The following is a 24,729-nucleotide window of genomic DNA, read 5'->3' as shown; positions in this document are numbered from 1 at the left end:
TTCTGTCCTCACACAGCTTCAAATCAAGGCCCTTCCCCATCCTCCTTGCCTCCTTTGGTCACTCTAATGGCTCAATACCTTCCTTACAACACTGTGTCCCCCCACACTGCCCCAACATTGCAGGTGAGGCCGCCCCAGGGCAGAGCAGAGCGGGACAATCCCCTCCCTCACCCAGTGGTGTCCCCCAGGACACGGATGTCCCTCCTGGCTGCCAGGCACTACTGACTCGTGGCCAACCTGCCAACGACCAAACACCTGGTGAGGAAGACTAAGAATAGTTGATAAACAGGTTGAGTGACAGGGGAGCAACCCTGGTGCACAGAGTAGTTTGGAAGGTCAGGAATGACGTGATGGATGGAGCAGAACCAGGGTGATGATAAGAGAAGTGGCCTCTTAGGTCACCCAGTGGGCTGACAATATAGGGCTGGGTTTGGTTCTTTAAGGAGGTGCATTTCAAAGCCAGTATCAACAATGATCCCTTTCCATATACTAGGTCACATAATTCAATAAATAACTGTATGGGGCCCTTGGGAGGCATTTTCTTATTCCTTAACTTTTTCCAGAAGTTCATATTTATATCCAGGTGAAATATCATCTCTCATTCCCTACTGCCAAGTATTTAATGCTCTGCCCAGAGCTGCAGACCCTCCCCTTTCTCCACAGGCCCTTAATTACTCCACATTTTGCTTTCCTAGGCAACCCTTCCCCTTTTTATCTGATTTCTGTTTATTTAAAGGTTTCTTACATCTTTTGAAGATGTCCAGAAATTAATACATGTTGGTGGAGTCTCTCGAGGGCGCTGTCAGCCCGACCTGCTGCTCTCTGACCCAAATCCTCTGGGTGTGCATTCCAGAAATAACTCCCAGGCTCAATTTTTCTCCAAAGTGCTGCTTCTCAGTTAATTGGATGCAAAAAGTGACATCTTCATTAGCAAAACAAACCTTCATGGAGCGAAGGGCCAATTTTTCTTCTTGAACATGTAATTCATTATTGCCATTTCCAGCTCAAATCGTGGAAGTTCCTGCAGTAAATTTATCCCTCAGTTACTGGAGCATCACCTTCAGTCTACTTTACACTGCTGGGTGATAAATCTTATTTAGAAAGACAGTGAACAAGGCCAAAATTATATGCAGGATGCCAGCACCCCTTTTCCTGCCACTGAAACACAGTTGGTTTTGGTGTGAAACACGGCAGATCTTCAGCAGCACAGTCCAGGGCTGGAAAAGAGCATGGAATAACCCACCAGAATTACAGATGGGCTTTAAGAACCGACAGCATTATTAGGCAAATGAAAAGTTGGGATGAATATAAGATTTTTGTTCTGATGTCTGAACAAAAAGGGGAAGGAAGGTGCTCTTGGGTCACTTGAGGCTGCCAGAAAATCTTCCAATTCTTCGCTCCTTCAACTCCAAATTTCAGGGAGCAGCTGTAACAAAACTATCACTACAAGCTCCATTCCTGTTTGAAACTGGAAAAGCCACCAAACCAAACCCAAACCCCACTACACTTTCTGCGGTTTCTGCTCAAGTCCACAATTGGCATTTATAGGTGAAAAATTTAGTGTTCACTTGCTCTATCTACATATAACAGATCCTGATCAGTGGATCTTTGCACACCTACCTATATGTAAGTTATTTTTATATTTATATATATGTATATATAACACACCTGAGGACATGCACATGTATCTTCACATATGTCTATACATTGGTCTGCACTGCAGAAATAAACTATTAATGCTCATTAATACATTTCATATCATTCACTTTCAGGACTAAGTGAAACATCATAAATATCATAATTGAAATATGTTGCAAGTGTTGCATGGGGAAGGAGAATCCCAGGATCCCTGAGGCTGGAAAAGCCCTCCCAGCCCATGGATCCCCCTGTGCCCAATGCCCACTTGTCCCCCAGCCCAGAGCACTGAGTGTCACATTCAGTCCTTCCTTGGACACCTCCAGGGGTGGGGTCTCCACCACCCCAAACATGTATGAGGTAAAGGGAATGCTGATGGTTAATAACGTTCCTTTCATTTATTTTCTTTTTAAGTTGTTTTGTTGTGGAAATTTGTGTCTGACTCAGATTTCACGTCACCGTTCGATGGAACGTTCACAGAACCATAAAATCACTCAGGCTGGAAAAGACCTCCAGGATCATCAACCTTTGTCTTTGCTCTGAGAATAGGAACTTGGCTTTCTGGAGGACAAATATTCCCAAATCATTAGGAAAACTCTGCTGTAGGTGAGAAAGTGGCAGCTCTGATCCAGGTTAACTCACCAGGCCAGACTTTATCCACGCTCCACGAATATCCACGTGCTCAGCAGTTCCCAGCTGAAAAGACAGAAAGCTGCAGGATGACTAAGGCAGAGGGAGATGCTGCTTTGCATTTCAATCACCCCCAGTTTGAAAGCAGAAAATATTTTCTTGTGCTTGAGTCATTTAAATCTTGAGTTCGGTCAGTCCTCCTTATCCAGCAGTAACCTCTCATGGATCAACATCCTGGCATCACAGGTGCTATATTTAACCTCCTGAGGTAACCACCTGGACTTAGCAAGCATTTTAGCATTGAAAAAGGACATTTCAATACATATTTGTGTCACTGTGTCTTTTTTTAACCCACCATCAGTAAGTTCCTTCTCCTTCTTTCTGCCATCCCCAACTGCGAGGCTTCGCTGCCCGTTTTGGTCTCACGGATAGAAACACTGTGGGGAGTATTTTTACCAAAAAAGGCATATTTGCCAAAAAAATATGCAGTGAAAGGGCTTGGTTAGACAGTGCAAGGGGTTGTCTTTGAATTAAATATACATATACATGTATATATTTCCCTGAGTCCTCCCTTTACAGCTGGAAGGACAGTCTTTTTTATTCTGAATCAAACCAGGCCTTGTCAGGGATTGGGCCTTGGTTTATGAAGGAAAAGGGTTTTTTAGGAGAAGATAAAAGCTGAATTCCACTTTTTACTTCAGTGCTGCTTATCCTCTTTCTCAAAGTATTAATAGAAAGCATTAGATCATAACAAATAATAATCCTGGAGGCAACACCATCAAAATGCTGCGATTAAATCACCTACATGTCTTATTTTCAGGTCTATTTTTTGACCCTGACATGTTGATACGGGGTGAGTAGCAGCACAAGGTAGTAGCTGCATGGTGTGTAAACCAACCACTTACTGTCCTGCCATGACTCAAAAAGACTGTGCTGGAAGAGGAGGACTAAAGGAATATTGGTATGAAACCAAAATTCATTTCACGCTTCTTCCCCATGTTTCTGGACAGAGAAGGAACTGTCGCCTCACTCATCGAATTATTTGGGTTATATAGATTACAGGACTGAAGATTTTAGTATGGAAAGTGTTCAACCAGGATATTTCAAAGACTGAATCCTCGAGAGAAGATTCCAAGGAGGGGGGAAAAAAATCCAAACAAACCCAAACTGAAAATAACAGGAACAAGATGCCAAATATTTGTGAATTTTTTCCTTATGAGATATGATGAAGCAAAGAGAAATCACATGAAGAAATGCACCTCAACCTGACTCCAGCTAGTTGTAGAAACTTAAAAATGAGGTTAATATTTAAATATTAAAATCCCAGTAAAAGATCCCCTCTATTGACACAAGATATTCAGTGTGGCCATCGGCAGGAAGGGTCGTTCCCCTCACATGACAGATCTGTCACAGCCTCCCCTGTGCTTTACTTAGGTCCTTTGAGAATCCCAAAAGAAAATATTTACCATCAGGATGATGTCAAACAGCCTTATTTATCTCCCCCACTAATGTTCCCAGGACAGCAGCAGGGGGTTGACACAGGCACTGGGCAGAACAGGAGATGCACCAAAGGAAGGGTCCTTGTTCCAGGTCCCCGCAGCCCCGCAGGATTTTGGGGCTATCTCAAACCATGACAGTCCTCAAGAATTCAAAGCCAGCTCTGATTGTCTTGATCCAAATTCCTAATGGGACCTGATGTGGGAAGCTGAGATACAGCACCCAGCTCTCATCTGCAACTCAAAATCTTCAGGTTTTGGAACAATAATTGCAGTTACTAGAAACTAGGAAAGGAAGGTGGAGTTCTTCTCAAATCTTTTCTCCTTCCTGCTGTTTATAAGATAAATAAACCTTCATATTTTTAGAACATGCCTCGACTTTCCAAACCTACAAGTTTCCCCAGACCTGCATCCTTCTCCCTGAACTCAGCTGAGCCTTGCAGTGAATTTGGAGCAGTTGTTTTTTTATGGATCTGAGCTGAAACAATTTATTGGGAAACCAGAAGCCACTCCAAGTTCCTTTCTATTCCAGACCACCCTCAGGGCACTTCATAAGTGCTCACATTTCTAACAAAGCTTGGCAGCAGGGAGGTCTCACGTGGCATTGTACAGCTCTGCCAACTTTCCACATCACCCCAACAAAGGGATGGATTAACACAGCTGTAACATGGAGCCATTCCCTGCTGTAAGTCCTCTGGGATGAAGGGACAGGGCTGAACATTCCCTTTGAAACCACGATCAGTGCATCACCTTAATTCTGCAACCAGCTCTGCTGCCTTTTTCCATTCAAAAACTGCCCTGATGTTGCTGAAGAATATTCGTGCCCCACGTGAGAACAGGGGAAGAAATCAAATATTCACTACTTAGCCCTCCATGCCTTTTTTCTCCAAGGACCTGCTTTTTCCCAAAAGGGAAGAGAATAACAGAATCCCAGAATTGTCAGGGTTTGAAGAGGGACCATCCAATCCAACCCCCTGCCAAGGCAGGGTCACCTGGAGCAGGTGACACAGGAACACACCCAGGTGGGTCCAGTTTCCAGGCTCCACACCCTCCCTGGGCAGCTGTTCCAGGGCTCTGCCACCCTCATGGAAAGAAGTTCTTCCTCCTGCAGAGGTGGAATTTATCGTGGTTTAGTTTATGGCCACTGCTCCTTGTCCTGTCACTGGGCACCACTGAAAAGTCTGGCATTCCCCTTTTGGCACCCCTTGGAGTTATTTATATGCCTTGATGAGATCCCCTCTCAGTCCTCCCTTCTCCAGACTGACCAGGCCCAGCTCCCTCAGTCTCTCCTCATCACAGAGATGCTCCAGACCCTCCTCATCTCCGTGGCCTCTGCTGGACCCTCCCCCTGCCTTTCTTGTCCTGAGGAGCCCTGAACAAACTCTGGATAGGAATTGAGTGATTGAGGTAACGCTCCTTTTCACTTTGCTTGGGCAAAAGAAGAAAAGAACTATCAGTCTTCTCCCTTCCAAGGGTTTTCCAATTACTGCAGGGTTTATTTGGAGCTTCTGGTAAAATGGCCTCATGCTCTGCCTCTGGACCCCTCTGGCTTCCCTGGAGTTCCTGCAGTCAGGGGAAAGGCAAACGTGCCATTCCTGACTGACACCAGCTTGTCCAAAGATCACAAAAGCTGCTGTAAAAGCAGGTCAGGATTTAGATCAAGAATCTACTCAAGGAATCCCAGAATAACTAAATCTTCCCACCAATATTCAGTTCCTGCACCGTTGGCCCTCTCATCGTGCAGGATGCCAAACAGTGGACTAAAGTTCCCATGCCCAGATTTTGGTGTCACAGCCTTTAACTGCAACCTGGGTCTGAGACTTTTTTTTTTTTTTTTTAAATTTCTTTTACTCTGCCCATTTAAAGGGAACATATTTCTGTGAAAGGTTCCAACTGTAAAACCGGGGTGGACATTGCAACGTGCTCCACATTCCAGCCTTGCATGGCTGGAGTGGTGTCTCATATCCTGAAATACCACCTGCACCAGCCCATGAAATATTAAGGCTCCCCTCTAGCTGTGGCCAGGAATACCTCGCGGCAGCAGTTCCCAGGGGCAGAATGCTCCGAGAAAGGTCACTGACACAGCACAAAGGGCACCGACACAGCGGCCACCGGGAGCAATTCTCCTCGGCACTGTTATTAACAGCCCTCAGGAATCCGCCGCTGCTCCCACGGCCCCAGACAATGAGAGAACCTGCTGCTGAAGGCAATTAAGGGACATTTAATGGCAATAAAGGGACGCTTAATGACAATGGGGAATGATACCATCACAAATAACATCCCCAGTCTCCTTTGGCATCGTGCCCTGCTGTCCTAGGAGCAACATCCTCAGTGGTGTGACCTGCAGGAGCTCAGGAGACTTCTGCAAACTGAAGTGATCCCACCAGTGGCATGAACAGGGATCTTACCTGGATAACTCACCCCAAGGACAGCTGGAGCCCCTCTGCTCTGGAGCCAGGCTGGGAGAGCTGGGGGGGTTCACCTGGAGGAGAGAAGGATCCAGGGAGAGCTGAGAGCCCCTTCCAGGGCCTAAAGGGGCTCCAGGAGAGCTGGAGAGGGACTGGGGACAAGGCATGGAGGGACAGGACACAGGGAATGGCTTCCCACTGCCAGAGGGCAGGGAGAGATGGGATATTGGGAAGGAATTCCTGGCTGGGAGGGTGGGGAGGCCCTGGCACAGGTTGGGCAGAGAAACTGTGGCTGCCCCTGGATCCCTGGAAGTGTCCAAGGCCAGGTTGGACGGGGCTTGGAGCAACCTGGGCTGGTGGAAGGTGTCCCTGCCCAGGGCAGAGATGCCCTCCAAGTCCCCAGTCCCTCCCCACTCCCACATGGGCTCAGTCTCACACACAGATCTCCCCACATTTTCCCATTCCTCTGTCAAAAATGACTCAGGCTTTTAATGCACCTTTTCTCTGAAATAGGGGATCAAGGAGGAAGAAACTTAATTCATTACATAGTTTTAATTTCAGAGAGTCTGGCAGACTTTCAGCTCCTTTCTTTGAAAACAATTCCAGGGGAGGCTGAACTCCTGGTGACTTCATGGGGCTTTTTATAAAGCGACTTAATGAGGGTGGAGGGACAGAAACAGCTGCAGAGTCACCCTGGCTGTGGCAGAGATGCCCTGAGCCCTCAGCAAGGCCACCCCCCCATGTCTCCCAGGGAAGATGCTCATGGAACACGCTGGTTTTCAGGGAAGGAGACAACTTACCTTCAATTTGGGAACGTCTCGTGACAGATCCTGATCACGTTCTCAGCCTGTGCTCCTTTGTGTTGGCTTAATTAATAATTAATAATCCCCTTCCCAATCTGAACATTCGGCGCTGATCGGGTTCCACCAGGTTGAAACACTTTCCGTGCTGGAAATTCCCCGTCAAGAACATCTTTGCCGAAAAGTACAACTGAAGATCAGTGAAGATCAAAAAACTCTCGCAGAAGCGTTGTTGATCCACAGGTTTCTGAGCAACGAATGTTTTTGTTCGTCCCATTTGTTTGGCTTTGTTTTGCAAAGCAAGTAAATCGCTTTCAGGTGTGAAAGGGAGTCGTTCCCATAATGAAACCGGCTGTGGAAAAACAGCCCATGGAAAAACAGCAGTAAAGGTGGCAGTGGCAGGTTTGCTGAGGAAGGACTGTTGTTAAAAAGCAGACACAACACAGACTAAGGCAAGACTAACGACAGGCTGTCCTAGGCAGGCACCACGGAAAACCCCGTGGAATCGCTGGGAATGTCTGAGCTAAAAGCTCATCCTGAGACAAAAATTAACTTTAAGGGGTTACTGGTCTGCCCAGCAGATCATTAAATTACTCCCTCACGGTGATTTGGGCTAAGAGGGGTTTTTAGCAGCACGTTCAGCTGCTGGGTTAGAGGAGAGATGATGGTTACAAAAACAGGAGTGGCACAGGGGGGACTGGACAGGGATAAGCCCCATTCCCATGGGTGGAATGAGAGGATCTTTAAAGGCACTTCCAACCCAAACCATTCTGGGATTCCACGAGCTCTGTTTTAGGAACACAGAGCCAGCTGAAATCCATTGAGCTCCAGCTCTACAGCAAAACCCAGGAGCTTTTACAATCAGCTGCAAAAGCTCCAGCACGAGCAGGATCTCAGCCCAAATACTGAACAGAAAAGCCAAAATCCTGACTCCAGTAGTGCCCTTGACCCGGGATCCTCCTTCCATCCACAAGAACCTCTGCTGGTCCCAGTCTGCCACTGCTGGTTTCAACTGGGAACGTTGCAGGCTAATAAATAAGATGTTGCCATAAAAAGGCCACAGGGCTTCTATCCCCCTGACAGATCCCAGAGCTGATTGAGCCCCTTGGATACAGCAAAATTCCCGGGGATAAAGAGCTTTTAGTGTGAAGTATTTGGTGACAAAAAGGAGGATCCTGCCCCCATCTGGCCTCCCTGAAGGGAGCAGGAGCTTCATATCCTGAGGTGGAAGGGACTCAGGAGGATCATCGAGTCCAACCGTGGGTCAAGACTTCCCTTCCTTCACCAGCTCAGCCTGTTCCCTGCAGCACCTTTGGCACCCCAGGCACGGCAGATCCTGGAGGAATTCCCTGGCCAGCCTGGTACCAACAGTTTGGTTTAGCTGTTGCTCTGATATCAGAGTCAGAGAATCAGCTGGGTTGGAAGGGACCTCAGAGATCATCAAGTCCAACCACCGTGGTTCCCAGCCCATGGCACTGATGCCACATCCAGTCTCATCTTAAAAACCTCCAGGGATGGAGAAAATCCACCACTTCCCTGGGCAGCCCATTCCAATGCCATGAATTCAGGTTTCAAAGCCATAACTCGGGGAAACAATGACAGGATTCAACAGGACAAGGCCCTCCCTCTTCAACATTTACACTGAATCTTTATATCTTAAAAAAAAAAATAGTTTAAACTTAATGTAAAAGAAAGTTTAGTTTTCATTGTTCCCAGAGATCTGCATCTCTTTGCACGACCCCAAGAGTTGCCTACATATATGTACACATACACATATGTATGTTTGAAGGAGAAAAAAGCCTTCCAGTTCTGAAGAATGAAGGCAAAAAGCAAATAACAAGAATTAACTCTATTGACTATTGCCAATGTTGTCAACCATTCTGTAGTTTTGCATCTAATTCAACCTCATATTAAAATAAACCCATATTCAGAGAGAATAAATAAATGCAGAGTGTGCAACTAGAGAGTAACAGCATAACCTGTCATTTAAAAAGTGGTAAATAGGATCAAGAAAGCACTGTATTAATTAAAGAAACAACAATGAGGGAGAACACAGCAGTCTGACTTACACAGTGGAGGAAAAAAAAGCCAAAAGGCAACATTTTGTGTTAAAAAAATCTCTTTACAGTTCCATGCTCCACAGGTAAAAGCCTAAGGAATGCCCAGTTCAGAGGAACCCTGAGCTAAACCAGACAAAAATAATGTGTGATGGTGGTGGCTTCTTTTTGAACCACCTTGCATTTTACTGGAGTCAAAGGGAAACTAAGGGCAGTTCTCAGGGAAGTTGTAGCAAAGCCAAGGAATAACCGAGTTCCGAGGGAAAGGAACATTCCTTCACCCACCAGCAAAGACATCCCAGGAGAACCATGGAATTCCATTGTGGGTTGGGTTGGGAGGGACCTTAAAGCTCATCCAGGTCCATGTAATCTTTAAACCCAGCCTTGGCTCCATGGGTTTTGCTTTCCAAGAAGTTCCCTGTAACCCCCTGAGACTCCCAAGGACCCCCCACGTGCCCCTGCTCCCTATTCCCATCTCACAGCCCCAGGATTCAGCATTTTCGACAGGAAAACAGCATTTCACACTCATTTTAATTCCCATTCTGCACAGACTGACCTCCACACTTGTCCCTAACAACCCTCCCCAAACAAGCCTCCCTCCCAGGTCTGGCAGAGCTGCACATTTCACCCCAAACAGCCCCAAAATCTCGGTCAGAAATCATATATTTGCTCGAGAAGCTTCACTGCAACTCATGCACACACAAGATTTAAAGCACACAGGCACGTTGTGACAAGTGATTTCACCTCAAAAATCATAAATACTGGTAGGTTTTAAAGAATTAGCAGTTCTGACATCACCTATAAATGCATATATAGGATGGCACAGAGCTCCCCATCCGAAATCCAGACCAAATTTGTGTTTGTTCCACTCCAACAAGAATCAAAACAACAGGATGAGTTCCCTTCAGCTCCACAAAAACCAGATTTTAAGAGACAGGAAGAGGCAAAGGGGCAGCAATTCAAGGAATGTCCTGATAAAATTACAGGGGGGAAAAAAAAGTTGCTTAATAGAATCATGGTTTTAATTTTTTATAATAAATAGCTTTATAAAATGTTTTAGCTGAATTACTTCAATATCCAAGCGTGAGTTCAGACTCCAGTGCTCCAGCTGGGAACTTCCAGCCCTCCAAAGTCTCAGGATTAATCTGAAGCCATAATTTAACACGTTCTGGAATGAGATTTTATTGCAGTCTCAGCATCAGCCACATTTCTTTCAGAAAGGAGACAAAGGGAAGTACAAAGTCCAAGGGATCCCAGGGAACCCGACCCCGTCCAGGTGATCCACGTGGACACACACGGATGTGACTTGGCATTTGTAAACAACAGACAGGCAGGAGGAGGCAATGACAGCGTTGGGAGGGTCACCTGGCAAGCTCATACTCCAGGAATTGCAGGTTTGGTGCTGGAGGGTGGCACTGGATCCAGTCCTTGGTGGGTTCCCTCCGACACAGGCTCGGAGCTGAGCCCTGGGGCTGCCAGGATTCCAGGGTTTGGAGAAGAACTTGGGAAGAAAAGTGTCAAAAACATTCATGGGAACATCACATGGACATAGTTAAACTGGATCCTCCATCATACACCCCCAGTTCTATTGATTGCCCACGGACATGCTCACCCTGAGCTGGTTTGTTCAGTTATTTTTCAGCCTCTCCAAGACAATCCCTCTTTTCTTGGCCCCCTCTCCCACCCCTCCCTGGTGGTTTCACCACCAATCCTTTCCTTCAGGAAGGATTCACACAAGGTGACACTGAGCTGATGATGCACAAAGAACCACTCCCAGCCTCCCAGGGAAAGCAGCATTTTCTGCCTTCATTCACTCTCAGCCAAGTTTTCTACAGTGACAAAGAGGAAAAGCTTAAAAACCCCTCCCAGCTTGGTCCTTACTCACCCCAAATCCACCTTCAGAGGCTGAGGGTGATGCAGCACTCACTGCTCTGTGGATAAAGCTCCAATCCAAGATAAAAATGAACCACTTGTAAGGCAAGAAGGGAATTTCTGCTCGTGATTCCAACGCGGGTTGTACGAAGTTACAGTGGCAGCCCCTTGTAATTTGTCATTTTTGTCCATTTAATGCACTCACTGCAACAACAGACTCCAGTCACATCTGTACTTCCAACATTTTCCTTCCTAGTCCCATCTGGGTGCCCTGGGATGGCCCTGCCCTGCCCAGGGATGCAGCACTGGAAGGCTTCAATCCCACTCATCCCACGAGCTCCAAATGGCTTTTCAGCCCTAATTCCAGTGCCAAAGTGAACGTCCCACCAGCCAGAGAGGAAGGAGCCACTTCCACCAGGAGGTTCCAAGGCCAAGGATTCCTAGACTGAGTTATTTAAACAGGAATCCCAGCCAAGTACCCTGAAACAAGGACAAATCCCATCCTTCCCATCCCAAAGCGGGCTGGGTGATGCCTGATCAACGGAAAGCACTTGGGATGGAGGAGAATGGTAACAAAATCATCACAAATCACCTCAGAACTGCTGTGTGGGGAGGGAAAACCCACTTGTTTCCACACTCTGAGATGCTTCCATAGATATATTTCTATTCTAAGGAAATGGAAGTTGTAGCATAGGAACAAAACCGGGATTGTGGAATTAGTTTTAGGCACTTGAGCTGCAGAGGCTGTGGCAGGGGCCTGTCAGGTCCATTTTCTGCTCACACACTCCCCCTACACCCCCAGGATGCACAGGGGAGCAGCTCCTCAGCCTCCCTGAAAGGAAAAAGATTAAACAAGTGAAGCTTGGGAGATCCCTGCTCACATTTTCCAACTTTATATTCCACCTCTCCTCACAATTAAAGGCCTGGGTAACTTTCAGATTCCAGAGGCAGCACGTTCTAGAGACGACTGACCAAATTTATTACCTGCTAAACCAAAAGAAACATTTTAAGTGTTATTGAAAAAGGGCTTAATGCGATTTTTTTGCTCATAAAATGCCACTCTGCAGCATAAACCTCAATAACCAGTTTTTAAGGCCTCCCCCTTCTCTGTAGAATATCCTAAGGAAGAATTTCATATCCTTAGAAGGAATTTCACAGAGAACAAAGGCAAAGCTGGAAGCCAAGGCAGCACAACACCGAGGGTAAAACACAACCAAGGTCACAGCTCAGGGTAAGACAATCCAACAATTCCCAACAATCCCCAATTGGAGCTGGGAGCAGCACTGATGCAAAGTTCCCTTGTTTTTCTATGGACAAAGCTGGGAGAAAAATGGGAATTGTCCTGCAGGGAAGGGGAAAAAAAAGCTGTAAACAAGAAGCTCAGCCACAAAGGGTCTGAGAGATCAAAAGTTTGGCTGCTCTTCTTGGGGACTGAAACATTTTTAACTTCCCACACCTGAACTTCAAAGCACCATCACAGAAACCATTCCAGGGGGGTTTGGAATCCTTGGCAATGGGGTGACAAACCCCACCATCCCCCCAGACTGAAAATCAGCATTTAAAGCCCAGCTGGGAGTGCCAAGCCCTGGACAAGCTGCAGGCACAGGATGTGTCAGTGAACATCAGGCACCTCTGAATTGTGGCCACATCTGCCCCCAAAAATACAGAAGACACACAAAACTTGTGGCTACACGTGCCATGGCACACCTTGGTTGGAGCTGGGTTCAGGCTGGCTTGTTTTCACTGTCCCCCACACAGAAAACAGCTGAAATGTTGGGTTTTAAACCCCCCAGGGCACCAAAGACACCATTCACCAGCCAGGCTGGGTGTGCAGGGACCCCCAGCTCCTCACTGGGCTCAGGGGCTGCTCCAGAGCCCCAGGGGAGGGCAAACATGAAAGTGGAAGTGGCCAAGAGAGGAGAAGAGCAAACCCAAGACAAGCCCTGTGTAAACACACAATGTCTGGTCAAACACAACCCACACCTGGAGAAACCACCACACCTTCCTTGCAGGGACACAGAAATGCTACAAAGGTCCAAAGGAGCAGCAAACACCCCAATACAGCTCCATCACTGCCCTCTCATTAACAACAACAACTTTTCTTAACAACCAACCCCCAGCCTGAGCCAACGAGCCTGGAGTTCTCAGCCTTTAACACCTCGGAGGGATCAAAGCAAAGACTCACAAACCAAGCACTTGGGTTTAGAAGCAAAGTCTGCTTTTTCTTTTTTTTTTTTTTTTTTTTTTTTCCTTTTGTTTTCCAGACTAGAAAATGTACAATTCCATTCCATGTGTGTGCACAGAGCTCGTTGCTTGTAGATACTGTCAGAGAGACCGAGAGAGCCTCTGCAGGAAATTGTTAATTCTTCAAACATTGATACATTTTGCAATACACCAGTTAAATACCAAGATCTATGTGCATGCACTATGGGTATATGCATGTACACCTTAATGTTTAACAGAGACAGCACATCCCCCGGCCAGGGAGCCTCAGAGATACCAAAAAAATAGATTAAAAAGGTCAATTCTTTCCCTGCCTTTGTTGAAGACAGACTTTTGAGGCTGCCTCCCTTCCCTTTCCCCGGGGATCCACGGGCTCCCAGGGAGGCAGGAACACCACCAGCCAGATTATCCCAGAGAGAAGCACCTTAAAAAGTTCAAACTGAGCTTTTTCTGTAAAATGCCTTTTCCACCCTCCTCAGGAAGGGAAGGACACCTGAAGCACAGGTTGGTTTCATTCTGCTGCCCTCCCCAAACCTCTCCAACAGAAGAGCCTGTGATTAAGGCCACGTGCACTCCCACAGCCCTGACATGTCAAACCACCATCCCAACTGCCTCCAGCCTCTAAAATGGGAATTCTGGACACCTCCTGCACGGGACAGGCATCCCACCAGGTGCTACAGCAAGGAAAGGTCATCCTAGTGTTCCAAAAATGCTCTGGGGACCATGCAGGGAGTTCTCTTTTCACCTGGAACTCGTGTGGGTCACTTAGAGCCTTCCAAGTAGTGTCATGTTTTGTCCCCATCCAGTTCCCTATTGATATATCTGCACATTTATGTGGCAAAGAGAGTTTTTCCTCTGAAAAACACTTCATTACAGCGTGACTTGTACGACTCCAGTGGGACTGTCAAACACACTTTTGTGCCTCCTCTTTGGTTTATAAAAGAAAAAAAAAAAAAACATTTTTCCCTTTTTGACAGCTGAAGGTACTTTTAGACCTGAATCAACCAACCAGCAAAGGAGAGCAGCGGGCAGGACGTGCACCTGCAGCATCACCCAAACAACAACTGCAACAGGAAAGGAAAACCCACCTCCTTTTAAACTCTCGGGCAAATCTGGCCAACACTGTCATTCAAACCTCAATCCACGTGTGCCCCAACCCATTCCAGCCTCCTCCCTAACCAGAAGATCCTGTGGAAAAGCAGCCATGGGCTGAAGGGAGGGTCTGTTTGTCCAGTTGTGGGAGCCAAGGTCTGGTGGACACAGAGGGAGAGCCCTGGGACACGAGGCCGTGGCCGTGTCCCACGTGGGTGCTGCTGCCAGCAGGCTGATTGAGAGTCACACACTGCTCTGAACGGATTGCAAGGAACTGAAGTTGAGGTATAAATATACACAAATATGTACAGTTCACATACAGGAAAATAGGGTTGCATTTGTAACATCGGTAACCTTAAAAATACTGGAGGAGTTGATACCTAAGCCAGTGATTTGTTGCTGATTTACTGGAATAATGAAGCCAACATCTTCCACTAGAGAGGGCTACAATGGGATAATAAAACTCTAAATTAAAAGCTCCTTTCCTCTTGCTTCATCTTCCCCACGCCCAAGGCTGGACTGTCCCGAGGGGCTGCAGCTTCTAAAGGTTGGTCACAGCTTTGAAACGGATCCTCCTCCCAGGAAACCAAACCAAACTGGAGCCAGGGCTGCACCTTTCCCTCTGGGAATGGTCCTCGTTCCTGTACACTGTGTGTGGGCAGCTATGTAGAAAATACAGTTGCAATCAGTTCAGTATAAATACATCCACCCCACCGCCTCTGCCGGGGAACAGCTCCCCTGGAGCAATGTCTGTGCAAAGAGGGCACCAAAAATCATCTGATCTTAAGTCTTGACATCATCCACTCCAGTCCTTGGCACAGCCTGTGAACAGAAGGGACAATGGTTAAGGGATTCATGCACTTCTGAGGAGAACTCCAAAGGTAATTCCACGGCATCAGCTGAAATTCTTCCCATGAATCATTTCCAGGAACTATCCACGCCAAGTGTGGCATTCCCTACACCCTGTTATGCAATCCAGGAGTGAGACACTCCAGATCCTGGCACTTCAGGAAGGTCTCTCTAACTGGGATTACTCTTAATAAACCAGAACAGATTCCAGGTCATTCCCACTGGGCTCTCATCAAGCCCAGTTCACACACGGTTTTATCTTTGTGAGGTGAGACCGTGGATTTGATGTAAAATTTGATTTTCTGACCATACTGATCCTAAATCAGTGTGTCCTGAGTCCAAAATAAGTGTCAGGATTATTAAGTGGGGAGGCCCTGGAATGAAATTCCCAGAGAAGCTGTGGCTGCCCCATCCCTGGAAGTGTCCAAGGCCAGGTTGGAGCAACCTGGGCTAGTGGGAGGTGTCCCTGCCCATGGCAGGGGGTGGGACAAGATGATCTTTAAAGGTCCCTTCCATCCCAAACCCCTTTGGGATTTTGGGATTATTACTGAGAGGGGAGGAACGTGTGTTAAAACCAAACACTAGAATAAAAGCTCCAAATAACTCTGGAGCCAGGGATCCCTCTTACCCCTCTCCAGTTAGAGCACAGCAGGCCTGGATGTGCCACTGGTGATCCTTAATGGAAGTGAGCTTCAGGAACTGGGAGATTTCAGCCACTGTCATGCACTCCTTCACATCCTGCTTGTTTGCAAAGATCAGCAAACCTGCTTTTTTCAAGTCCTGGGGAGAGAGGGGAGAAGAGGAGATGATGACAAAGCAGCCCTTGGAGGCAAACGATGTGATACCAAAGAGAACCCTGAGCCCCAGCCAAAAAGCCTGCAGGAAAACTGCTGCAGGGGGACATGGAAGGGCAGGAAACCCTTTGAGCCAGCAGCCCAAACATCCAGGGTTTGCCAGGGATGAGGTGTAAAACTCAGCACAACGTTCTGCTGTGCTCCAGGAGGATCAGAGCACCTGTATCCCTGTGCAGCACTGAATTTGGGAACAGGGACTCTGTGGACAAGTTTATTTGGCCTCCAACTGCTTGGAATTGCACCAGTGCAGGGGTTATTATGGAAAATGTCTCCCTTGGAAAGCAAAAAGGTGTTCCCAGGAAGCCAAGCCAATCAGGCATTAACTGCCTGTCGGGCACACTGATGTTTACAGGCAGCAAAATTAATTCCCAAACCACCACCTGGTCCAGAAAATACTTGGAACCGACCTGGGAAACTCAATTTTGCCTTAACAGGAGCTGAATGGAACCCCTGGGCAGAAAGGAAAGATTTCCAGGAGCAAAGAAAAGCCATTTTAAATAAATATTTGAGTTTCCTTTTGGCCTGTGGGTATTGCTGTTCTCTCCAAACAGCCTCTGGAGAGGGAGTGGGAACAGCCTGGAAACATCCTGCTGGACAACAATGGGCACATTCACTGGGGGGTGGGTCAGGAATCACATCCCAACACGGAGCAAGGGCTCCTGCAGCCTGGAATTCTGCACCTTCCTCCTGGCAAATCTGAATTAACAACTTCTGCATCTTCCTTTGTTAGGAAACAGAAGATGCAGATTAGAATTTACTTCACTGACTACAAGTTAAACATCAAAAAATTTAAAAAAAAATTAAATACCAAAAAAAAAAAAAGAAAAAGAGAAATTAATTTGAGGCATTGTTTTTTTCTCCAAGGAAATCCATAGGCATGCTTTGCCCTTCCTGCAGTCCAAGGACCATGGCTGTAGCTTAAATATAGGTGCCATATTTTGGGATGTAATGCCATCATCTTCATGCAGATTTTTTTACTCTGACACTTAAATTTGGAAGCTCAGCATCACCTCACACACACACTGATCCAGTTTGCATTCAGGTCGTGCCACAGGTACTGCCTGGCTTAGACATCAGGATTTATGGCTCAGAGCCAGAGAGCTCAGGTTTAAAGAGGGACTTTGCATTTTAGCAGCTTCCACTCTCCCTGTAATTCCAAACACAGAGCAAGGGATGGCCATGGGCTGCCTGTTCCTCCAGTTTTACACCTGATTGTCACAAAACACGTCATTACTTCACTGAAAACAGAACATCAGCCAACCCTGGAGTTATCAAAAATAGTGACTGATTTATTGCAGGAAACAAGGGTTTTTTAAAGGATCTAATTCAGAGATTAACACGGATTGAGGTATAAACACCACAGAACCACTGACAGGTGCCCAGTGCTGTTGCCCTGAAGGAGTCTGACAAATTTAGGATCAATTTACAGTTTATTGGGAGTTTCACAAAAGACAGTTCAAGGTGGAAATCTGCTTCCCTTAACATGTATCACACAGATAAATATTAAAATAAATATTAAAATAAATATATTACAGACCCAAGGTTCACTCACCTCGTGTGCCAACATTTTATACAGTTCTTCCTTAGTCACAGAGATCCTCTCTCTGTCTGTGCTGTCCACCACAACTATCACAAACTGCAAAAAATTGAAATTATTAGAGAACAAACCCCTTCTGTGTGGCCAAACGTTCCTGGTTCCTGCCCAGGCCCCTGTTCCCATCCCATTATCCAGCTGGATTATCACCCCCATCCCACCCTCTCCCCTCAGCCCCAGTGGGGAGTCCCCCAGCCCTGGGGTGGTTCCCACAGCTTGTGCTGTGGTCTGGGGACAAAGGCAGCTCTGACACAACTTGGGACTTTCTGTTCTCCATTTTTAAGGGAAAAAAGTCATACTGAAAGTGAGGAAATTCTCTGTAATCCCAGGTCTGGGGTTGTTCCTTGCTTGGCACAACTGAGGCCACACAGAGATCCCTCAAATCATTTGCTGCAGCCTTAAAAACATAAACTGTATCAGCTTTCTTTCTCTGGTTCTAAAACTAACAGGCAAATAGGGATTCAAAAAGTCATTTGGCTCCAAACTCCAAGAGCCCACATGCAGATAAATGTCACAGAATCCTTTAGGCTGGAAAGGACCTCGAAGAGGTCACATCATCTCACAGGGAAGCACAGGAGAACAAAGGCAATTATTGTAAGAATTGTATTTAACCATATATAAATATAATGTATAGAATATAACTGTATTGAAAACATATTTGACAGCACATAGGAGACCTTGATTTAATGCATTATTTTTATCAAGTTATGTGCTTGGTAAAATGTATAAGTATATATATATATATTTATATGTGCTGCAACTTCACTGCTGAAGAGTTCTGAAAACTCTTTGGGGTGAGGAAGTAAAGTGATGATGGGATCCCAAAGTCTTGGGGGAAAACTTGTGGAGTCTCCTCCTTATTCCTGAGGGGTCGGACAGGTTTTGGAGGGAGTGGTCACGGACAATGAGGGACGAACTGTCAACATGGGGCTGTGCAATCCCAGGGTGAAATCCCCACCAACAGGATTTGTGCCAGGGCATTCCCTGCCCCCGGAGGGCATTCCCTGCCCCGGGAGGGCACCCCCTGCCCCCGGGAGGGCCCCACCTCGGTGTTGGTGTAGTAGGTGTTCCAGGAGGAGCGCAGGGACTCCTGCCCCCCGATGTCCCACATGAGGAAGCGCGTGTTGTTCACCACGATCTCCTCCACGTTGCTCCCGATGGTGGGGGACGTGTGGACAACCTCGTTCATGGAGCTGCCCGGGGAACAGGGACACTGCAGTCACCACCAGCACCCCCACACCGGCCTAAGTCCAGAAATCCCACCCCTGGAGGGTGTTCCCAGCTCAGAGGGGAATCACAGCAACCGAGGGAGAGAGGCGCATAAAACCAAATAAAAACAGCAATAAAATAACCCACTGAGCTGTGGAATAATCAAATTATGGAGCTGAGAGCACACTCCTGAACAAAACTGGGCTGTAATTCATTACATCAGAAAGCTGGGGGAATTTCCCCCTCAGAAGCTGTTTGGAGCTCACAGCTCTTCCTTCTCCAGGTCCATCTTGGCACACGTGGGACAGAGCAGTTCTTTTGCTCCAAGAATGTGGTTAAGCCACAAGATTCCCAAGGTTTCAGGAAAACAAGAGCTCCTCATCCAGCCCTGCTGACACACCACATCCACTACATCCCACTCTCCTTCCAGGGCAGGCCACTGGAAACAGATTTTATCCACAACTCAGTTGCTTTATGTCCAAACTTCCCCCTCCAGCACAGTCCAACACACAACTTTTTGGAGACATCCAGTCATTAAATATTCCAAATATATTGCTTGGAGATCCTGGGTGTAACTTTGTCACTGAGACCACCAGTTTCACACCAAATAACCAAATGTGTGCTCTGGATACTCCTGAGGTTCAAACTATTTAAACTCCACTTTAACAGGCAAAAAAATTAACAGCAGTTTTGAAGCAAACCAATTTTCTAGGAGTTTAATTATTTGTTTCTTCTGATACTCTTGATGTATTTTGTCATTATATATGAGGGTTTTAAAGTTTCATCAGAGGTTTTGGTTACAGTGACAGCAATCTGAGACTTGTAAGGTGCTGGAATATTTCCTCAAGAGGATACTGGGAGCCAGGGAGCTAAAGGGACAGTCCAGTGTTCTGGAAAGGAATCCCAGTTAGGAATCCCAGTTGTCCAGTGTATCTCAGCATTTAACAGGAAACCTGCTCACCACACACACTTGAGGGCAAATCTTGGAGAGAAGGAGAAGGACTGGAAGGACCCTAAAATCAAAGGAAGGATAACAATGATGCCTGGGGCATCATATTTAGAACCAGGTTTCAGCAGAGTTCTTTTAAAGCTTGGAAGGGACTTGTGATCCCCTTTCCTTGACTGAACCCGCAGCCTTTCCCATTCCAGCTGTTGGCATCTCCCAGTTTGCAGCAGGACAGGTGGGATAACACCATTTCTAACACCTTTCCTGATCACAAACTCCCACTGAGGGGAGGGAGATCTGAGGACAGAACAGGAAGGAACCAAGTGTCTGTAAGAGGGAAAATGGGATGTGCAGAGATGGGGGAGGGTTAAGGAGGGGTCAGGCAGGAGGAACAGAGCAAAGAGGGAAGGGGGATACCAGAAGAGAGATGGGAAAGTCCTGTGGAGCTAAACTGGGTATAAAGGAACAGCACACACAAAGATCCACTGTCTGAAAGGGAAAATAAAACACTGAAACTGCAGAAATAAGGGGAAGAACCAAGAGACATCTGTGAGGAAGTGGAAAGTCACAGCAGTAGATGCACCAGGACAGCCCTGAGCTGTATTAAAAAATACCCTTCACTCTATTTGTGCTTTCTAAACCATCTCACCCACTAGATAAATCCCAGCCCCATCCTTTCCCTCTCCCTGCAGTGTGAGGGCAGGAGCAGCTGGAGGTGCTGCACCAGTGCCACGTTTTGGAAAGGCAGAAGCAGGCCAGAACGTGACAAACCCCAAATGTTGCCAGAAAGCACATTTTCAATGCAGGACTGGAGCAGCAGGGCCACATCTCTCACCAGGAATTATTCCTGGTGCTGCCTCAGGAACACTTCACGTGGGAAAGGGCCAATCTGTTCCCAACACAGACCTTGAGCCGCCTGTGCCACCCAGGAGCTTCTGTGCACAAATGTGTACCCTCTTATCAAACTGCAGCTCAGGATCTGAGATAGGGAGCTCATATGAGCCTCTTGTACAGCAGGGGCACGGCTGGGGCAAGGCAAACACCAGCCAAAGCCACTGGTAAAGGCAGAAGGTGCAGGACAGCAGGAGATGTGGTCCTGGCTCCATCCTGGGATCAGCCCTCCACCTTCATCCCGAGCCACAGATGGCACCAAAGGTCATCCCAGCACAGAGCCATGGCAGGGAGAGGTGCTCAGCCACTCACAGAGCAATTTGTCTGGTATTTAAATCTGTGCAAAGGATCAGTTTTGCAACACTGTCCCGTGGCCAACACTCACCCCAATCCTATTTTACAGAGGTGGCAAAGAGCCAATGCCACGTGTGGTGACACCACAGGTGAGTGTGTGGTGACAGCACCTGCACAGAACCTCACTCACACACCAGGCAGAGCAGAGAGCCTTCCAACCTCTCACCACCCCCTGCCAGCCGTGAGTAAAACCACCCAGGAAAGCAGCAACGTGCCCAACACACACCTGGGAACACCCCAAAACTCCCCCCTCCACACACAGGGTCATACTCACAATTGGTACAGAATGGTGGTTTTCCCTGCATTGTCCAGGCCCACAATGATCACTTTGTGCTCTGAAATGACAACAGCACTAATAAGTCACTTCATTCATTACCGTGACATCAGCTGTGTGTGAGATGTGTGTGCCACGTTTCCCACTGGCTTCCCAAGCACACACTGCCCAGCTCCAGCTGGTCAGGCTGTGTGGGGAGCTGCTGCTCTGAGCAGGGAAGGGGCTGGCAACTCATCCCCCTCTGCAGGAACAACTGCTGAGATCACACAGGGATGTTTCCTCCTCTAAACTGCCAAAGCCATGTCCCACTGGAATCCTCTCCCAAGCTCCCACAGCAATTCCACGTGGTAAATGTTCACTTTCCCTTTGCCATGGCAATATCTTGATCTCTTGGCAAGTTAAAAAAGCAGCTTTTGCAAGTAAAACCCACAACCAGGCTGAGCTGCACCTGTGAGCAGGGAGGGAGATCCCTCAGTGCCCTCCTTCCATTCCAGCAGCTCTGGAACCCAGAGGACAGATTTGCCCACGGACATTTGACAGGACACACTCACCCAGTGGAGTTTTGGGTGCTACACAAACCTCCTCTGACACTCTGGAGCCCCGTGTCCAAATCAATTATTGTTTCTCCTTATCACCAAATCGACTGGGAACTCCACAGCTGCTGCTGAGCACATCCAAACTCAGGATTTCCAGGATGGGTGAGCACAGCCAGCTCCCAGCCCTGTTGCACAACTTTTACTGCACAAACAACCAGGACTATTCAAGTAAAAGCCCTGTGAGAAGGGGCTTTCTTCCCCCCCTGCCCACTGGTCCTCAAGGGCAACAAAAAGCCATTATAAACACTGAGATCAATGTACACTCACACTGATTTATCCCAGGGGAGAGGGAGGGGACAGGGGTCGGGTAAGTTGGGGTTTCTTGAGTTTGATTTTGCCAATATTGTGGGGTTCTGTAAGAGTTGTCTCGTGTGCCATCCGATACAAACTCCAGTTTTAGTAACTTTGCACAACTGCACAGTACCGTAGAAGTCTCTGCCTACCTGACCCCACGTAACTTTTAGGAACTTTTGTGATGCTGCCAGCATAGGAAACGTTTGGGAATCAGCTGGATCAGAAGGTCTGGATGCTACAAAAATATTTTGTAGCACTCGCACTAAGTGTTAACTGGGACATAAGTGGGACGTTGAATCTGCAGGTGTGAGTGCACTGAAACTCCCCCAAAATCGCATTTCAGGGGCCTGATGAACACGGAAAGAAGTGTTTTATAGTTAAAGTGACAACTCTGATGAGCACCTTACTCTAAGGACACAGGTGTTACAAATCACGGGATGGTTCGGGAAGGGAAATTATGGATCATCCCATCCCACCCCTGCCCTGGGCAGGGACACCTTCCACCAGCCCAGGCTGCTCCAAGCCCCGTCCAACCTGGCCTTGGACACTTCCAGGGATCCAGGGGCAGCCACAACTAAAGCTATAAATAGCATTTACTCGACAAACGAGCCAGATATCGAGGTTTACCACTTCAAACCACACTCTTGCCTATAAGCCGAAACTACTCGCCACGACGCAACCCGGCCGTATTCCTTCGGTACACATTAATAATGTAGCAGCGGCTGTCAGGAACGAGCATTGCGGGGACTGAGAGCAGGGGGAAAAAAAGAGTTAAACCCCCAAATTCTCGGAGCGGGTCCGGCTCCTCCGGGGTGTCCCCAGCCACCCTCAGCCACCCCCCGGCACCCCGCGCTCACCCTGGTGGTTGAAGAGCCTCCATATCCTGGTGAAGAGGATCCCCATGGTCGGCCGGGGCGCTCCGGCCTCGCCGGCCGCCCGGCAGCGCGGGCCCGCGGGCACTCAGGCCCGGCGCGGCGCCCCCACACCGGCTGGGGGCCGCGCCGGGACCGCGAGCGGGGACATGCCGGCGGGGCCGGCGCGGGCGGGAGCTGGGCGGTGGCCGCGCGGACGGGGCGCTCCGGGACGGGGTGTGCCGCGGGAGCGGGTGGGCGGGTCCGGGCCGTGCTCCGGAGCGGCGCGCGGCGGCGGAGCGCGGCGGGCCGGCCTGGCGGGCGGCGGCTCCCGCGCCCCCCTCCACGGCCGGGCCGGGCCGGGCCCGGGCGGGCGCGTCGCGCTGAACGCGCGGGGCGGCACGCGGCGCCATACACGCCCGCCTCGGGCCCGCCCGGCGCCCCGGGGAAGGACCCCGGTCCTGTTCGGTAATCGTGGAGTGTTTGGGTGGCGAGGGACGGCAGAGATCATCCCGCCCCACCCCCGTGCCACGGGCACCTTCACAAGACTCCCTTGGGCAACCTGTGCCAGGGCCTCGCCGCCCTCGCAGCCAAGGATTTCTCCTCAGTATCCCACCAAAATCAACCCCCCGCCAGCTTAAACCCATTCCCTGTGTCCTGTCCCGCCATGCCTTGTCCCCAGTCCCTCTCCAGCTCTCCTGGAGCCCCTTTGAGCACTGCAGGGTCTCCCTGGAGCCTTCTCTTCTCCAGGTGAACCCCCCCAGCCGTCCCAGCCTGGCTCCAGTTTATGATGAAAATAACGTGCACTTTGCCATATAATCCCTACTGGAACACGGTGCTCTGCGGAAAATTTGGGGATAATGTGGAGAAGTTGCTCCGTAGTAGCTGAGTGAGTTTGCAGAAAGGCATTTTATGCACTGGAAGGGGCTCCGAGTTTCCCCTGGAGCCCTCTCTCCTCCAAGACAAATTTTGCTGTCCAAACCTACCACCGAGTTTAAATCCTCAGGGATTTTAAACCCCTAGAAAATAAACTTCCTTGTCCAAACCCGCCACAGAGTTGAAATCCTTGGGGGTTTGGAAACCCCTGGTAGTAAATAGGTTGTGCAGAGCTCTCTGTGGTCTGGAGACAACACAAGGGATCCTTGCCCTCCTTTGTCCTTTCCCTGAGCAAAACGTGACTTTATTTTACAGAAAAACACTGCGGTGTTTCCCTTTCCTTACCTGCAAAGCTCCTGGTGTGGCTGGTGCTCAGTGCCACCTGAATGGGGCAAATCCTTTATTTTACATGGGCCAATCTTGTTTAGTCTTCCCGTGACAGTGGGAGTGGGTGGGAGCCTCAGCACTGGGATTTGTAACTCCCGAGTTCATTTTCTCTAGGGAGACACAGGTGTGTTGCACAAGTGTTGGACATCCCTTCATTTCAACACCACGGGAGGGCTTGGGAAGGAAAACCCACCCCTGCACTTCCCTGCACAAGGAAATGGAGCTGTGGGAGAGACACTGTGAGGAGAGGGGGGCTGTGGAAAAGCTGGGGTTTAAGTTTAAGATCATGTTCAGAGGTTAAAAGCTTTGCTTATCAGCACAGAATCCCATCAAGTTCCTTTTGGTGAAAGCTTGGCCGAGGGGCAGCAGAGCCAGCTTGGAGTGAGCTCTACCCCTCCTGGGATGGGATGTATTCTTGGATAAACTCTCCCTGTCCTAAAAGTCTTGAAGTCCCTTTTCCAGGCCACACCAGCTCTCACTGCTGCCTCTGTTTTTCCCTACTCCTTTGCAGCCTGGCACAACTTCTCATTTCCACCTTCCC

General features: G+C 48.4%; 1 protein-coding gene across 2 annotated transcripts; it reads right to left on the bottom strand.

Moving 5' to 3' along the window:
- Positions 1–10,183: 10,183 nt before the first annotated feature.
- ARL5A (ADP ribosylation factor like GTPase 5A) lies at positions 10,184–23,032 on the bottom strand. Of its 2 annotated transcripts, XR_001921476.2 has the most exons (7): positions 22,932–23,032; positions 21,185–21,245; positions 18,556–18,703; positions 17,469–17,552; positions 15,691–15,842; positions 10,912–15,035; positions 10,184–10,498 (listed from the first exon to the last, which is right to left on the bottom strand). XR_001921476.2 is itself a non-coding variant. In XM_008919884.3 (6 exons), the coding sequence occupies exons 1-6, from the start codon at positions 22,975–22,977 to the stop codon at positions 14,987–14,989; spliced, it is 540 nt and encodes a 179-aa protein (XP_008918132.2). In that variant the 5' UTR covers positions 22,978–23,032; the 3' UTR covers positions 10,184–14,986. The 2 variants fall into 2 exon arrangements, 1 of the variants encoding a protein (XP_008918132.2); XM_008919884.3 differs by having other exon boundaries at positions 10,184–15,035.
- Positions 23,033–24,729: the final 1,697 nt, after the last annotated feature.

The sequence above is a fragment of the Manacus vitellinus genome, unplaced genomic scaffold (genome assembly GCF_001715985.3).
Source record: "Manacus vitellinus isolate BGI_N305 unplaced genomic scaffold, ASM171598v3 scaffold_43_pilon, whole genome shotgun sequence".
NCBI lineage: Eukaryota > Metazoa > Chordata > Aves > Passeriformes > Pipridae > Manacus > Manacus vitellinus.
This window is presented reverse-complemented; position numbering and strand designations above follow the sequence as displayed.